The 17936-nt window shown below is 44.1% G+C and overlaps 1 protein-coding gene across 2 annotated transcripts in view; it reads left to right on the forward strand.

Moving 5' to 3' along the window:
- Positions 1-17936, forward strand: part of LOC124554978 (elongation of very long chain fatty acids protein AAEL008004-like) — a 338538-nt gene that overhangs the window by 294194 nt on the left and 26408 nt on the right. For both annotated transcript variants that reach the window (XM_047128717.1, XM_047128716.1), the window contains exons 7-8: positions 1456-1561; positions 2421-2557. In XM_047128717.1, the coding sequence (XP_046984673.1) occupies positions 1456-1561; positions 2421-2557 (243 nt within the window). The remainder of the gene's footprint in view (positions 1-1455; positions 1562-2420; positions 2558-17936) is intronic.

Genomic DNA, 17936 nt, shown 5'->3' on the forward strand with positions numbered 1-17936 from the left:
AATCTCAAATTACCCGTAGCGAATGAGGAAAGTTAGGTATTAGTGATTTCTTCCTGCAACTGCCTAAAACTTAGGTATTGACAGTATAAGTTATGTAATTTCCTAAACGTCAGACGAGTTAAAGAATTTTAACTGAATTACTGAACAACGGAGAACTCTTATACTTAAAATTTCACATTTAGTATGCTGTGTGACATACAAAAATCTAGTCAGGGGTTTTGGTCTTTCTCGCTGCTGACATTTACGCTAGAAAAAAATTTCCACACAGCCTTGTTCAATTATGCTGTTTGTTGCAGCTTTCGTAGTATGTACGTAAAAGAAATTTAAATATATTTCCAACGGCCAGACCCTCAACTGATTTGTACTGAACATCATATAAGTTTACTGATTAATTGTCACGGTTTCCTCGAGAGCTTCTTTGTGTTTTGACATTTATATTAGTCATTTGAGTTTATAAACATCGCGAAGTACATTTATTTCTTCCCGGTAAGTACCTAGCTGCTTCTGAACAGAGAGAAATGCAGATTTTAGAATACGATCTACTCACTTCCTTTATTGTTGTTTTAGAAATTCCAAAGAGTTATACATTCATTTCAGGTGTTTTTATGCTTTTAGTGCTGAATGACGGATGCTTGCTTTCTAGTGACTAAAAAAATTCCAATTAGTAATATAGTAAATGAAATACAATGGTGTTCTTGGACGAGTATGTGACAACAGACTATGTTCCGGTCAGTTACATATGTTTCGAATAAATGGAAACAGCTTGATTATTCAAATATTTTACTTTGAATATTGTTTGTATCTCGTAACCATCTGAAATTACAAACTATCAGTTGAGGGTCTGGCAGTTGGAAATACATTTAAATTTCTTTTACGTACATACTACGCAAGCTGCTACAAACAGCATAATTGAACAAGGCTGTGTGGAAATTTTCTTCTAGCGTAAATGTCAGTAGCGAGAAAGATTAAGACCCCGACTAGATTTTTTTATGTCATACAGCATACTGAATGTGACATTTTAAGCATAAGAGTTCTCCGTTATTCAGTAATTCAGTTAAAATTCTTTAACTCGTCTGACGTTTAGGAAATAACATAACTTAAACTGTCAATACCTAAGTTTTAGGCAGTTGCAGGAAGAAATCACTAATACCTTTTGCTCCAGATGTTATTCTTTCCATTTATTAGAAAGATTATTATAGTAATTTAAATAGATTCGCAGAGAAAACACTGCTTTCATAAAAAAAAGGCAATAGAGATCTACTGACACATATCTGCATCAGCACTCTCGTGAAAATGATGGATGCCATGTGTTTTTTTGCAAATTGATTACGGTGAATCAACGAACCCTGTACTACCAATAGATGACAGATTTTGTAAAGAAGTGACATGCAAATGGAAGTCTTTCCAAGTGATATTTGTGTTATCTGCTATTTCATAGGTGCGAATCTGTTATAGATTTTCTTCGTTCTGCGTAAGAAAGACAACCAGGTGTCGCTGCTACATCTCTATCATCACACGTTGACTCCGATTGAGACCTGGATTTGTTGCAAGTTTATTGCAGGTAAGTTCATAGAAATTTATTATACATAACGGGGGGCTTTCAGCCCAATAGTACGACACTTCATAGAAAGTGACAAGGGAGATATGCTTCTAATTGTGGAATTACTAAAACAGCATTACTTTTGGAAGTTTTTTTGTTAGTTATGCGTTTGTTTGTGTACAAAAAGCAGCTCTGTGTACTAATGCCAAGCATAAAAAGATGTTGCAATATGGGGTAGTCAAATGTTTAGAGTAGGCGTGTTGTTATTAGGAATGTAATTTATCAACGCTGAAGGCGGAGTTTCATACGGTATCTTGAGTCCAGTTGTAGCGTCTGTAAGAAACAGCTTAGAAGGTAACTGTACCCAAGTTATTTGACTACATTACCACAAGGGAAAAAAAGACGGCGTCCGAGAGCATTGTGTTGTTCAGCTTGAGCGATCTGTGATCCTTGTGGTGAGATTAAACGATAGTGAAATTACAGGTCTCTTCCATAAGTTAATTCGAAGTCTGACTAATTACCTCGACGAGTTTGCAGCAATGAATGAGTAAGCTCCTATCAAGCGCTTCTTCCCATTCGATTAGCTTTAGAGAGTTTCGGGTCATGTGAAAGTAAGTTCATATACTCAAAAAACGATACTCATCTTGCTGCTGGTGCTAATCAGATCCATAAAATTGGCTTCTATTATTATCTTAGATAAGCGTCCGCTGCATGTTATTACATTGTTCCGACAGCATATTGAAAGGGCCATTGCTTTCGCAGGGAATCAGAGTAAAATCAGAATTAGTGAGAAGCGAACCATATGCTCAACAACGAGTATTTATCACGTGGCTTTGCAACTAATTGTTATATAGACTTATAATCTTCTGTTTGTTTCTAGGTGGCCATGGTACGTTTTCGAACCTCATCAACAACATTGTGCACGTTATCATGTACCTGTACTACATGATGGCAGCCATGGGGCCCGCCTATCATAAGTACCTCTGGTGGAAAAAATACCTGACGTCGTTGCAGCTAGTAAGTACAGAGACTATAGTTCTGAAGAAACTTTCATTCACCGAAAACATATCGGATGAGCTGTACCATTTATGTGTGTCATAATTCTAATACTGATTTATGTCAACACAATTCGTAAATGTATATGCGAAGTAAATATATGTCGTCTTACGCGGGAATAGCAAGAAACAATAATTTTATTTGGCTTCGTATCGGTACCGTTTGCCTTTGTGGTAGCTCTTTGAAATTCTTCTCGGAACTTCACGAATATAATATATTTCGGCAGATAGCCTAACCATCTGCGATAACAATTCACTTCCACAATCACTAGTAAAGTAATTGTGAACTGTCTTCAGAATAAGTTATATTTCCATATGCACAAATACCTTGCAAACATATCATCTCCAAAGCGATATTTCTTTATTGTTCTTATTCGCAACTAATTTCAAGATGTTAGCAGTTCTTCAGAAGTTTTTCTTAAAATGAAACAGCAAAACACCTGAAAATGAGCCTCCTGCAAGAAAATTTTGTGGTTAAGAACAATACAGAGCAATTGCAGCAGAAGTGGTTTGCTAGACAGGAATTTCCAGAATAAGACAAACACGGTTATCTCACCTGAAAATGAGTAAGACACGTGGTTATCTTTTCAAATTAAAACAGAAACAATGCCCCGCAGTATTTCTGAGCTTTGGCGAAATAGCTGTTAGCTGCCGAAGATCAAACAAATAATTAGAGTTTCTGAGGTAGAGATAGCAGTTTAGCTACTGCAATAGGGTTCGGAACATAAAAAATAATACGAGGAAAGTATCGATAAGGTAGTTGTGAGAGGAGAGTGAGCAGTGCCTGTCAAATTTATTTGATGTACTACTCAGAAAAACTTTACATCGAAGGCTATTTCTTGTTACGAATGGCAATATAAGTTTGAATAACACACTGTTAAATATCAGAAATGAGTAATAGAAACATGGAGAAATTACACTCGGGATGTATATTTCACAATACGGTTGGAACAACGAGAGAATAAAAATAGGGCGATTACAAACATAAAAGGTAATATGCAAGAAGAGAGATCAACTGAGTGGATTTTGTGTTGAGAAACACATTTACTATGAAGGCACTGTTATTTTCTAGTGAGGCGTCTGCTTAAGGAAAAACCAGAAAAAAGTCTGGAATCTTTTTGAATATTGCGGATTATGTAGACAGATAAAATTCTAAATGGCAAATATGATCAGTCTTGAGAAGAACAATAGTAGACGGACGTATCAGATACTGGGTTGTTTCTCCGACTGCTGGAAGTACCGCAAGGAGCACACAGCGAAATATTTCGGCAACATACTAAACCAAGACAATAGTACGTCAATTATGATGTTTCTAGTCGTATTCAGGAAGCACATATTAAGGACTCTTTCAGTAGGTTGTGAATGTTCGTTAAGTGCATAATAGACAATTACACTATTTTCACTTGGTAACACTCGTTCAATGCTGTACAAAAGGGCAGCTACTGTACTTCATGTAAGGGTTTCAATACATTTGCAACAGAAGTGAAAATGTGAGTAGTAAACCCAAGGTTGTCAAGTATAGCTTGGAATCTATACTCGCAACATACAGATTTTATTTCACGCAGGATTTTCACGCAGCAATTTTTAGAATTTCGCTGTAAGGCAGTTGTCATAAGTACATGCTGCTGTAAAACACTTTTTAATGGTAGCACGGAGCAACAACATACTGTAAGAATACAGGTTGTTAAAAATATGTGTTTCATATTTCACGAGGTGGTCGTCTGCACCAAAACAAGAAAAAATGTCCAAATGTGTATGAATTCCTAAGGGACCAAACCGCTGAGTCATCTGTCCCTAGTCTTATACACTGCTTAAACTAACTTACGCTAAGGGCAAGACACACTCATGCCTGAGGGAGGACTCGAACCTCCGGCGGGAGGGGCCTTGCTATTCGTGACATAGCGCCTCTAAATGCACGGCCACTCCGCGCAGTACCAAAACAAGACAAATAAGTCAAGTAAGCATGCGCTCTAAAATGCATGACTAAAGAGCTGTGAGCACTTGTTCATATTCGGTTCTGTGAAACCAATATCTTCTGCTGCAAACGCTTTCCTGTTAGGAACGACCTACAAAAAAATGGTTCAAATGGCTCTGAGCACTATGGGACTTAACATCTTTGGTCATCAGTCCCCTAGAACTTAGAACTACTTAAACCTAACTAACCTAAGGAGATCACACACATCCATGCCCGAGGCAGGATTCGAACCTGCGACCGTAGCAGTTTCGCGGTTCCGGACTGAAGCGCCTAGAACCGCACGGCCACCGCGGCCGGCTAAACGACCAACAGAGACAGTCAACAAATGAGGACACATTTCTGTGTTATTGTCCATGGATACAGCACGCAGTAAACATCTGTTAGTGTTGTTATTGTAAACCGTATACATAGCTCTTGGTAAGTGCAGCACATACATTAGTTCTAGTGGAACAAGAACCTGTGCTGATAAGTTTATGAAGTGCCTTTACATTTTAATTTTATCCTTCCACTTACCGGCATAATGGAAGCCTATTATTCCACATGGGAAATGACAGACTTGATCTTCTGCAATGTCTGGCAAGTACATATCGTATATAATAGCAGTCGGATTACGTCAGAAGCTATGCTGATTCACAGTAACAATATAATGTATTATCATTTTTTTATTGCATTCTGTAAGTTTTTCGTAATAGCAAAGCGCTTGCAGTAGAGGAGATGTTCACAGTAGTGAAGACGAACAACCGCTAATAGCTCTGAAGATATGCGTTTTAGAGCCCATGTTTACTGGACTTTTTTTCCTTGTCTTGGTCCAAATTACCGCCTCACAAAACATGGTATACTTTTTTAACGACCGGTATAATATGTAGTAAACACTCTTTTTAATGTGTTCTTTTTTTTTACCACTATTCTGTGAGACATTTCATGACCGAGTAGCTATGGCTCACATGGTCCCACGGAACCTAAGAATATAAAGATATAAGTCGCTTAACGTCCCATCGCCATCGTGAGCTTCGTTGAATGACCTCTAGTTCTACTGAAGAAGACTGGGGATCTGAAACTGCAGTCGTCTTTCTCATGAGTCATCGCAGCATTCGCATGTACTGATTAATGGAAACCACCGAAAGTGGATGGATCAGTGCACGCATAATTGACCGTCCTCATCCTGAATACGAGTGCGGTGTGTGAATCGACTCTCAGACTAGTCATATTAAGCTCGAAGAGCTATCGCTAACATCGATTTGCGGTAGGATTTTGGATCATACACTGTGTTCGAACATAATGAATGACTTCGAAGAAAACTTTTTATTGACAAATAGTCAGAAAACTGTTTATTGACAAATAGTCAGTTCAGATTCAGAAAATATCGTTCTCGTGAAACACAACTAGCTCTTTATTCTCATGATTTAATGAGTGCTATCGACAGGGAATGTCAAATTGATTCCGTATTTTTAGATTTCCGGAAGCCTTTCGACACCGTTCCTCACAAGCGTCTTCTAACCAAATTGCGTGCCTATGGTATGTCGCCTCAGTTGTGTGACTGATTTCGTGATTTCCTGTCGGAATGGTTACAGTCCGTAGAAAGTGACGAAAAGTCATCGAAAAAAAAACAGCGTTCCCCAAGGAAGTGTTATAGGCTCTCTGCTGTTCCTGATCTACATAAACGAGATAGGAGACAATCTGAGAAGCCCTCTTGTATTGTTTGCAGATGATGCAGACATTTTCCGTCTTGGAAAGTCATCAGAGGATCAAAACACACTGAAAAATGATTTAGCCAAGGTATCTATCTGTATGGTGCGAAAAGTGGCAGCTGACTGTAAATAATGAAAAGTGTGAAGATAGCCATGTGAGTACTAAAAGAAATCCGCTAAATTTGGGCTACACGATATCACACAAATCTAAAGTCTGTAAATTCAACTAAATACTTAGGGATTACAATTACAAATAACTTAAACTGAAACGATCGCATAGATAATGTTGCGGGTAAAGCAAACCAAAGACTGCGATTTATTGGCGGAATTCTTAGAGAGTGCAACATGTATACTAAAGAAACTACTTACACCACGCTTGTCCAACCACTTCTGGAGTACTCCTGTGTGGGTGGGATCCGCATCAGATGGGACTGACGGAGGAGATCGAAAAAGTTCAGAGAAGGCAGCTCGTTTGGTATTATCGCAAAATAGGGGAGAGAGTGCCACGGGCAATAGTAATAAAAAAAAACAAAGAGGTTTATAGTTGCAGCAGGATCTTCTCATTAAATTTCAATCACTAACTTTCTCGTCAGATTTCGAAACTATTCTGTTGCCACCGACCTACATAGGGAGAAACGATCATCATGATAAAATAAGAGAAATCAGAGTTCGCACAGAAAGATTTAAGCGCTCGTTTCTCCTGCCAGCCGTTCGAGAGTAGAACGGTAGAGAAATAGCTTGAAGGTGGTTCGATGAACACTCTGCCAAGCACTAAATTGTGATTTGCAGAGTGATCACGTAGATGTAGATGAAGAGATGAAAACTCATAGCTTGGAGAAAAGACCACGAGGAATTAATTGCAAGACTGATAATTAAACAGTAACAGATGGGGAGTTCTCACGGCTCTCACATATTCGTATAAAGAGCCACAGTCGGAGTGATCGTAAGCTGAAACACGGGCCTGGACTGAGACAGGGCTCGACGACAGGTTGCATATGATCTCGGCAAGGGCATGCTGGTGTTGTTAGACCGAAGGCAGTGGAGAAAAAAGTTTGGGAGGAGGAGGAGTAGGAGGAGGAGTTGAAGGTCGGACCAAGCAGACGGCGTCCTTGCAGCGGCGGACCACTTTCTCAGCACACGCGGAAGACTTTCGCTTTCCGTCGGCCGGTCTCTGGCGACCCAGCCGCCGCACCGTTCCTGAATATCGGCCCACCTCTTACAAGATGCCGTTGCGTAACTAACTTACGCAAGACACCCCGTACACTGCAGGTGCCTACCACAAATATAGGTCGTGACCCACTTAACAGCAGGCGGCTTGCGGTTTCTACTTTTCCTCAACACGGGCTTTTGGAGCATGTCCCTATGGACATAAATGTAAGTCGCTCCCATTCGGAATCGCCTCCAGTGTGTGTATGTAACGTGACAACTTTCTTTTTCATTCACTCTCATGTTGCCTTCAAAATATGTGTGGCTTAGTTCTGGACAAATACAGGGTGAACATAAAGTCTCTATACGCTTCTGTAGAAACGCTATTTATAAACATCTGCGATATATAATGGAAGATACATCACTCTAGGACAACAAATCAGTACATCTCAAAGTGGTAGCCCTCCAATGCTCGGCGCTCTTCCACAGACCCCAACACGCTTTACAACAATGTGGTAAGATTTAATGAACCGTCTGTCCGGAAAAAGCTACATCCGAGTAGTAACGGACAATTAAGGCATAATGGGGCGGTCCCCCGTTCTTCAGGAAAACATCTGAGTCATTAATCCTATCTTGTATCAACTGTTGCTCAAGAACATTTTTCAACATTTCGAGGTATGTGTCTTCAGTAAGCATTTTCTCCGCAAACATTAAGGGAATATAGACAGTAGCCCTTGTTATTCCTAACCACACGTTCACTTTGCGGAGTGTTGTTGCCACTCTTTCAGTGCATATGGTTGATGTTTTGCCCATATTCTGCAACTGTTTATACCCCATCTGTGTGGAATGTTGCTTAATCACTGAACAACACATGTACCATGAGATTCTAATTTTCCGCACCATGTAATATATCGTAATAAAGAGCCTGACAGACAGCACAATCCTCAGATGCAAGCTTATGGAGATCTGCATGTGGTATACACGTTTCTTCAACGTGTTTTCCAAACGGTGTGTTTTGGAACTGTGTCTCCGGGTACATGCAGAGGGGCCTCGTGCGATCACATCCTCCACGTATGCCACGGTTTCTTGAGTTAGGGACAGGCTCCCTAAACGTTCGCCATCATTAACATGCCAGAACGTTTGAATCTGCTAACTACATTCTTGATTGTCAATGTTGTGAGACCTGGCTTTCTACTCTTACGGATGAAATCCTCCCGCACAAGTTAGTATGTCATTCCACGCAAAATCGCCCAAACAATAGAGGTTCGTTCTTCTGTTGTGAGCATTCTTCTGTCACATAACCTACTACAAAAATGGATTTAACTACAGGGTGAAAAGTATTTAAACTGACAAACTCTGGGAGGTTGTAGGGGCCATCAAAACAAATATTTTTCCCTAATGTCATTTTTTCCTATGAGGAGTATTTAAACTGGTAGAGGAAGATTTCTGTGGCGGCAAATTAATTAAACCAACAAACACTTTTCCATTTTTTATGACCAAGAGACAACATATTAACACAACCCAATTTCAATTACAGTAGATTTTCAAAAATGCCTCCATTGACACGTCGGATCATGTTCTGTCTGACACAGGCAAAAGCCCCAGGAGTATCCTGAATTGTTCCTGCTGCTGCTACTATCCGGGCAACCAGATCCTCTTCTGATGCAACAGGAGTTGCGTAAACAAGGTTGCGCATCTCTCCCTACACAAAAAAGTCCAGAGGGGACATATCTGGGGATCAAGCAGGCCCTGATACAAGACCACCTCTGCCAATTCACGTTTCTGGGAACCGTCGGTCCAGGAATCGACGCACACGACGACTGAAATGTGCCGGCGCCCGGTCATGTTGGAACCATATGCGTTGTCTTGCAGGGTGCGGGACGTCTTCCAGCAATTCTGCCAATGCTCTGGCGAGAAAATTGTAATAGTGCCTGCCACTTAATGGCCTAGGTAGCAGATACGGCCCAATTAAACAGTTCCCAACAACACCGACCCACACATTAACGAAGAACCGCACTTGATGAGCGCTAGTAACTGTCTCATATGAGTTATCTTCACTCCAAACATGCGAATTGTGCATGTTGAAGACTCCATCACGCCAGAACGTTGCTTCATCGGTAAACAACACAGAGGCTGGAAATGTAGGATGCATTTCCCACTGTTCCAGGTACCACTGCAAAAGCTGTGTTCTGGGTGGATAATCAACTGGTTCCATGTTGTGGACACGCTCTAAGTGAAATGGACGTAACAATTGCTCTCGAAGGACTGTTCTTACATTCGTCTGATTCGTCTCCATGTTCCGTGCAATTGCACGAGTGCTGATTGAAGGATCCCGCTCCACATGCTGCAATACAGCTTCCTCAAATTGCAGCATTCTTACCGTACGACGGCGTCCCTGTCCAGGTAATCTGCTAAATGACCCGGTCTCATGCAGACGTTGGTACACAGCAGCAAAGGTGTTATGAGGCGAGATACGGCGATTAGGATATTGTTGTTGATAAACCCGCTGTGCAGCTCGTCCGCTGTGATGCGCTACGTAGTACGCACCAACCATATCAGTGTACTCACTCCAGGTGTATCGCTCCATTAGTAAACAGGGACAATGCACTACTACACTGGTGGACAGCAGTTGCCTACAACTGAAGAGTGTAATACGCCCTCTAACAACTGAAGATCGTAATATGGTCTCTAACGACTGAAGAGAGTAATATGGTCTCCACCGGTTTAAATAATCCTCATAGGAAAAATGACATTAGGGAAAAATATTTGTTTTGATGTCCCCTAGAATCTCCCAGAGTTTGTCTGTTTAAATACTTTTCACCCTGTGTAAAAGCACAGAAATTTATAGAGCCTTTATATTTACCTTGTGTAATTTTGTTGTACAGATGATACCTATGTCTCAGAACGTAACATCATTGGGAGATGGTAACTATTGTCAGTTGTTGTAGTGAAAGAAAGTAACTACAGTACCAAAATAGGCGTACAATACAAGCACTCCGAATTTCTATGAAATACTGTAGCTGGGCACTACATAAACGGGAAACGCAAACAAGAACTTAATTCGCGGTTTGGTGAACATGAAAATGTGGCTACCTACATCAACAGGGAATTCAGAAGAAAAGTTAATGAATAACCTCCCCATGGTTCACAAAATCGACCGGCGTGGACATTATTGACCATATATGCCAGTTTTAAATACACTGAGGGATAAAAATCACAACACCAAAAAAAATAATTAATGTAGAGTAATGGAATTTCGGGACTACATTTGTCTAGGTAACATATATCAGTGATTAACATTGCAAGATCACAGGTTCATGTAAGCGCGATGTAAGACAATGCACCAGCCGCGGTGGCCGAGCGGTTCTAGGCGCTTCAGACTGGATCCGCGCTGCTGCTATGGTCGCAGGTTCGAATCCTGCCTCGGGCGTGCATGTGTGTGATGTCCTTAGGTTAGTTGGGTTTAAGTAGTTCTAAGTCTAGGGGACTGATAACCTCAGATGTTAAGTCCCACAGTGCTCAGAGCCATTTGAACCATTTTTAAGACATTGCAGATGTCAAATACCAGTTCTTTAATAACCGATGTAACCTCCAGAACATAAAATGCAAGCATGGAAACGTGCATGCATTGTGTTGTACAGGTGCCATATGTCAATTTTTCGGATGGAGTCCCATGCCAGTTGCACTTGGCCAATACAGGGACGGTTTGGATGACGATGGAGTTGTCGTCTGATGATGCCCTGTGTGAGCTCGTCTGGAGACAGATCTGGTGATCTACCAGGCCAAGGCAACATGTTGACACTCTCTAGAGCGTGTTGATGATACAACACCGGTGTGTGGGCGAGCATTATCCTGTTGGAAAATATCCCCCGGAATGCTGTTCATGAATGACAGCACAACAGGTCGAATCACCAGACTGAGGTACAAGTTTCCCGTCAGGGTGCGTGGGATAACCATGCGAGTGCTCCTGCTGTCATACAAAATCGCACCTCAGATCATAACTCCAGACATAAGGCCTGTATGTCTAGCACGCAGCTAGGTTGGATGTACGACCTCAACTGGCTTCCTTATAACCAACACATGGCTACCACTGGCACCTAGGGAGAACTAGCTTTCATCATAAAACACAGTGGACCTTCTCTCTGCCTTCCAATGAGCTCTCGCTTGACACCACTGAAGTCGCAAATGGCGGTGGTTTGGAGTCAGTGGAATGCACGCTACAGGGCGTTCGGTTCGGGGCTGCCCTTGACGTAACCGATTTGTAATAGTTCGTTGTGTCACTGTGGTGTCAACTGCTGCTCAAATTGCTGCTGCAGATGCAGCACGATGCGCCAGAGCCATATGCCAATCACTTGGTCGTCCCTTTCGGTAGAACCACGTGGCCGTCTGGAGCCCGGTCTTCTTGCGGCCGTACATTCTCGTGACCACCGTTGTCAGCAGTCATGTACAGGGCTACAGTCATGTCAAATATTCCAGCAGTATCGCAGAAGGAATATTCAGCTTCTCGTAGCCCTATTACTTGACCTCGTTAAATCTCAGTGAGGTGTTGATAATAGCATCCTTGACTGACATCAACTCATCACATCCAATATCAAAGGTAACTGACGCTCACGGCGGTTACAGCGTGTATGTAAAGCAAAAATGATTTTCATCCTCACAGTGGCCCTACGAAAGTCACTCATATGACTGGCGCGAAATTTTAATAAACTTCATTGATAAACGCCTACCAACTTTCGTTTATGTCGCACAGCATCTTATTGGTGTTGCGATTTTGTTGCCATCAGTGCAGTTTCTAACATTCGTTTACCAAAACAAGCAGGCGTTTCCATAATGAGATTTTCACTCTGCAGTGGAGTGGCGCTGATGTGGAACTTCCTGGCAGATTAGAACTGTATGCTGGACCGAGACTCGAACTCGGGACCTTTGCCTTTCGTGGGCAAGTGCTCTACCACTTTTTCTGTTTTTGTTTTTTTTCTTTTTCTGTTTTAAGAAAAAATGAAATAAAAATAAAAACGCGGTTCCTCCGGCTTATGGTCCAACAACGCGACCACTTTTTTCTGTTTGGGAACAGAAAGACAGGGTAAACAAACAATCTTTATTCGTACATCTGTGCTGTCCTAGGGATAAGAAAATTGGAAAAGTAAGTCCTTTATTTCGTATGACTCCGTATGAGCTCGTGTTGTTCTTGTATATATGTCCAATAATCCATCACGGACTTAATATCGTACGAATACAAATATTTCGTCGCATGTCCAGCGATCCAATTGACCGTATGCGTCTTTTGTTTGGGAAAAAAGGTCTTGTCCGGTAGAAAAAGTATATCCGACGTGATTTCTGTGTAGTTAGTGCGCCGAAGGAAGGCCAGTATTCGACGCGGCAGCATCCAGACGTCCCTCGCTGCGCCACACACTAAACCATGTTATTCCGTTGCTAACAGTCCACAGTTTGTGCATAGAGGAGAATCGACCATATGAGTTGTATGTAATCGACTCCTGGTCACAAGTTTACGGTTTATAAGAATATACCACATCGATCTCGCTGCTGTTGACAGTAATGGAGTATGCACTGCACACCAAATGTGGTTCCACGTTCCCGACGGGTATTTGAATTCCATTATGTTGCGGCGATGGTGATCCATCAACCACCTATAGATCTCCCGAGTCGTGGGTATTCTCGTCGAAGGTACTTTCAGACGAACATAACTATAATCAACAAGAAATGAGGCAATGTGTGCAAGAGAAGGCGAAATATTGCCCACCGCAATAGGGGGTTCGTACGAAGGCGGAACAAGTACTTCTATCAGAGCTGACGTTATGGTATGCTTTCGTTGTTGCCAATTTCGTATCATCGCTCGCATGTAAAGCGCCAGAGCTTTGTTTCGCACGTTTGTGAGATTGAGGCCACCGTTCCGGAACTGTAGCGTTAACGTGTCATATTTGATCTTAAATAACATCCCAGTACTAACATAGTAACCAAAGGCAGCCATGAGGCGGTCTGCAATACCCTTCGGTATTGGTAGGATCTGCACTAAATGGGGCAGTCGTGACGCTATGTGAACGTTTGTGTATGCCACACGTTGGATCATGTCAAAGGCTCTCAGTGAGTTGTTGCGTATCGTCAGACGAACATTCTGCAGAAGCCGCCGAGAACTCGCCGCCGCTGACCGCCGTAGTGAACGGGTAAATGTGATCCCCAGACATCTCAGCGATTCCACCGTCTGAAACGGTCCCGGTACGTCTTCCAGATCCCGTCCAATGTGCATAATTTTGGATTTCGTCATGTTAACGACACTGCCTGCCGCCGTCCCGTAAGTGTCTAGATGTTCAACAGCCTGACGCACTTCATGCCCTGATCTGACAAGAAGGATCAGGTCGTCCGCATATGCGCCACAAACGAACGAGTTCTCATTAAGAGCTATCCCAGTAAGTGAATGCCTCATAACACACATCAGCGACTCAATCGCTATCGCAAACAGCATCATGGAGAGTGGGCACCCTTGTCTGACAGCTGTTAATGGGAATCGAGCCCGCTTCCCGACCGTTTACAATCACCTTCGATGTAGCCCCTCGTATGAGCCTCATAACGATGGAGATGAAAACAGGTGGAATCGCCATTCAGCTCATGACTGACGACAAGAAGTCATGGTTTATCCTGTCGAACGCACGATCGAAGTCCCCAGATATCATCGCTGCTCGCATTTTACACGTTTCCGCAAGGGCGATAACGTCACGGTATTCACTTAACGCCGAGGAGATGTTGCTTCGCACCCCTAGGCAAGCCTGATCAGGGGATATTGTCCTGGATATCGCCAGTTTGAGACGAGACGCTAGTAGTCGTGCAAAGATTTTATAGTCGGTGTTTAGCATAGTGAGAGGCCGATATTGATTAACGCTGCGACTCCCCGCCATCTTCGGGATGGGAAGAAGAAAGCCCGTCACAAAATCCGACGGTAGGCGCATATCCGGACGCATCGCCTCATTGTACATCGACACCAACTGTGGCATCATCATATCCACGAATTCTCGATAAAACTCTAGCGTAATCCCATCTGGCCCTGGTGATTTGTGCGCCGCTCCTTTTGTGAGTGCCACCTTTATATCGTCTTCTGCGAGTGGCTCCATAAGCGCTGCCTTATCCGTCTCTGTCAGTGTCGTTTGCAGATGTTGCAGTATCTCTTCCGCCACCCGACGGTCCGTCGGTGTACCGGCATAGAGGTGGCGGAAATGCTCTAAGAATGCATTTGCAATGTCCTGTTGTGTTGTCAGTTGACTGCCATCTAAACCGTGGAGCACTGTTACCAATGCCCGGCGGTAACGTTTATGTTCCCGCGACACATGGTGCATCGAGGTACGTTCCCCAGTGATGGTGTCGAGACATCTTGCCCGTATTGGGATGCCACCCAGTCGTCGTCGCGTGATCGATAGGGTTTGTGCCTTGATACGATGAACTTCCGCATGATGGTCTGTAGACGGCATCTGGGATGACAGCTCACGAAGCATGGTGTAATAACAATCAAGAGTGTCTCTTTGCCATCTCGTCTTATCCCGACCATACTCTATTAGAGCTCTTCTTATGGCCGGCTTAGTACACTCGAGCCACCATTGAACCACGGACGTATATGTTGGTAGACGGCGTTGACATGTGGCCCATACCTCCTCGACTCTCTGACGACATTCGGGGTCCGCCAAAAGTGACGAATTGAGCTTCCATGTCCCGCGGCTTCTCCACACACTTTGCCTAGGGAGTGATATGGTACAAATGTAAGCCAGATGATCAGTAAAAGCCGCAGGTCATCGTTCCGCGTCGACCACCTTATCCTGTAGGCCAAACGAAACACATATTCGATCGAGTCTGCTCGCCGAGTGACTGGTAAAAAAAGTGTATCCCTCACGGTTCCTATGAATCATGTCCCAGGTGTCGCTTAACTCCAGATCCCGGCATAGCACATGCAATTCACGACAGGTATTGTAATGCGGAGTCTGGTCTTTTTGGGCTAAAACACAATTGAAGTCACCGCCTATAATGAAATGATCGAATCTGTCGGTAAATAAGGGCACAATATCTTCCAAATAATATCTCGCACGCGCCCGTCTGTTGTCTGTGCCGGAAGGGGCATAAACATTGAGCATGCGAATTCCATTAACAGTTATCGCCAGTCCTAGTGCCGAAGGCAGATAAGCCAGGTCGCGAACCGGAATCCCGTCCCGGACCAATATCGCCGTTCCACTGTCGTTGTTCGAGTGCGGCGGGGTGTAGGAGATGTATCCATGTACTTCCTGGAACTCAGGAATGTAAATTTCGTGCACCATCAGTATATCCACATCCGACGCGTATATCATGTCCCTAAACAACTGCTGTTTCACGGGCGACCTAATGGTATTTACATTCACTGTCCCTATTCTGTATGCCTGGGGTCGAGTAGCTGTCATCTCCATATGATGTTAAAATGACAAAGTTTCACCGTATCGATAGTCCCTTTGCACATCCGCAGAGGGTCGCCCGACGGACGTGTCCCTGCGGCATTCGGTGTCTTGAGATGCGGACGGATGCAAGTCCCCACCAATAGAATGGTCCGCATCGGTGATTTCGTCGTTCTGCTCATACCAGCTGATATTATTGGGGTGCTCCAAATTTTCCTGTGTGGCATTGATGTGTGACATCTGTTGTTCTTTCGCAGCTTTAGACTCCGCCGCAGAAGGGGTATCAGGCCCCTGAGCTGATGCGTCGTCTGAACGACATGACATCTTTTCACTGCCCGAATTCATATGGTCTGCGACACCCGAAGCTTGTGGCTCCAAGTCGGACAGGTGCATAGTGTTAGACTCATCTGGGCTCCCAAGATGAGAAGGGAGCGTCTCCGCAGAGTTTAGTCGGCGCTTCTTGCGGCGCTTTGGCGAGCGTTGTTTGCGGACCTTAACCTCGGCCTCTGGTGTTGGCGAATCTTGCATCTCCTGCGTTCTCACCGCCGCCACAACGCCCTGGGGCCGTTCCACTTCAGCTTCCACGCCTATTGTGATGCTGTCATCCTCTTTCTGCACCACCTGTAGTGTCTGAGATTGGAGGTTGGTCGGAGCCATTCCTTCTTCAGTGGGGTCCGAAGGCGCCTCAATCAACTGCGGCGTCGGTTCGATAGTGCGCTCCGACCTCGGCGTCACTTCCTTGCGAAGTGCCGTCACGTAAGTCATCAGCAGTGACGTTGGTGTAGTCGGATTCTGGAAGTCTCCGCTGGGGAGTTGCACCAGTCTCCTCTGCATACACGCAGATCGAAGATGTCCTTCACCACCACACCCGGAGCATGTCTGGGGCTGTCCATCATAGATGACAATAGCTCTACAGCCGCCGATGTTTATGTACGATGGCACATGTTTCGTAAGGGCAATGCGCACCTGTTGGACACCATTGAGCACTGGATACGTGCTAAAACTTGCCCAACGTTCAGCCGTATGACTAATAACTCTGCCATATGGCTGGAGTGATTCAGTGACCAATGATTCGGGTACCTCGAAAGGCATCCGCAGCTCGTGGTCGTGCGGTAGCGTTCTCGCTTCCCACGCCCGGGTTCCCGGGTTCGATTCCCGGCGGGGTAAGGGATTTTCTCTGCCTCGTGATGACTGGGTGTTGTATGATGTCCTTAGGTTAGTTAGGTTTAAGCAGTTCTAAGTTCTAAGGGACTGATGACCATAGATGTTAAGTCCCATAGTGCTCAGAGCCACCTCGAAAGGCAGCTCGAAGACTCGAATCGTACGCACGCCTAGGCCCGAATGAGCGACTAAAACTTCGCCAATATGATCATCGGAGTGTCGGAACTGGAATCCTCGTTTGGTGGCTTCAATGATCCTATCGCATGCTGTGTCGTCAGTCATCTTGACGTACAGAGTGCTGCTCACGATTGATAAATGAATTCCAATAATCTCCGTGTAATTAAGATGCACTTCGTCCCTCAAGAAACGTTCGATTTCGAAAGCCTTCGGTCTTGCATACTCGTTACAGAACGTGAACTGTATCGTGGTTTTTCGGACATTGTGTGCCATTGCGTTCGATTCAAACAGTAACACACACGAGTGACGACGGTGTAAACACCGCTTCTTCCGCGAACGTTCGCAGCCGGGACGTAAACAAGTCCGAGCTGCTCCGCGGCTAAAGGCGGACTGCCACTGAGCTACCCAAGCACGACTCACGACCTGTCCTCACAACTTCAATTCCGCCAGTACTTCGTATCCTACCTTCCAAACTTCACAGAAGCTCTTCTCGCAGGAGGACTACACAAACTGTGAAATGTCTGCCATTATGGTTTCACAAAGTCCGCCATCTTTGACACTCTCAGCATACAAATCTCCTTCATCGACACAAAGCACAGTCCTCGACACAGCGTTAACATGGAATTCCCAGCCACGCGGTCGGCCTGGACCACCCACTGGGGCTATTCCTGTTGCTCCAGCTAATGTTCGGCACCACGCGGTTGTTGACGAGCCCCGGCTTGCCGAGCGGCCCGTGCGGCCACGCCAACTCCGAACTTAGAATATTTTCAGGGC

This window comes from Schistocerca americana, chromosome X, assembly GCF_021461395.2.
Source record: "Schistocerca americana isolate TAMUIC-IGC-003095 chromosome X, iqSchAmer2.1, whole genome shotgun sequence".
Lineage (NCBI taxonomy): Eukaryota > Metazoa > Arthropoda > Insecta > Orthoptera > Acrididae > Schistocerca > Schistocerca americana.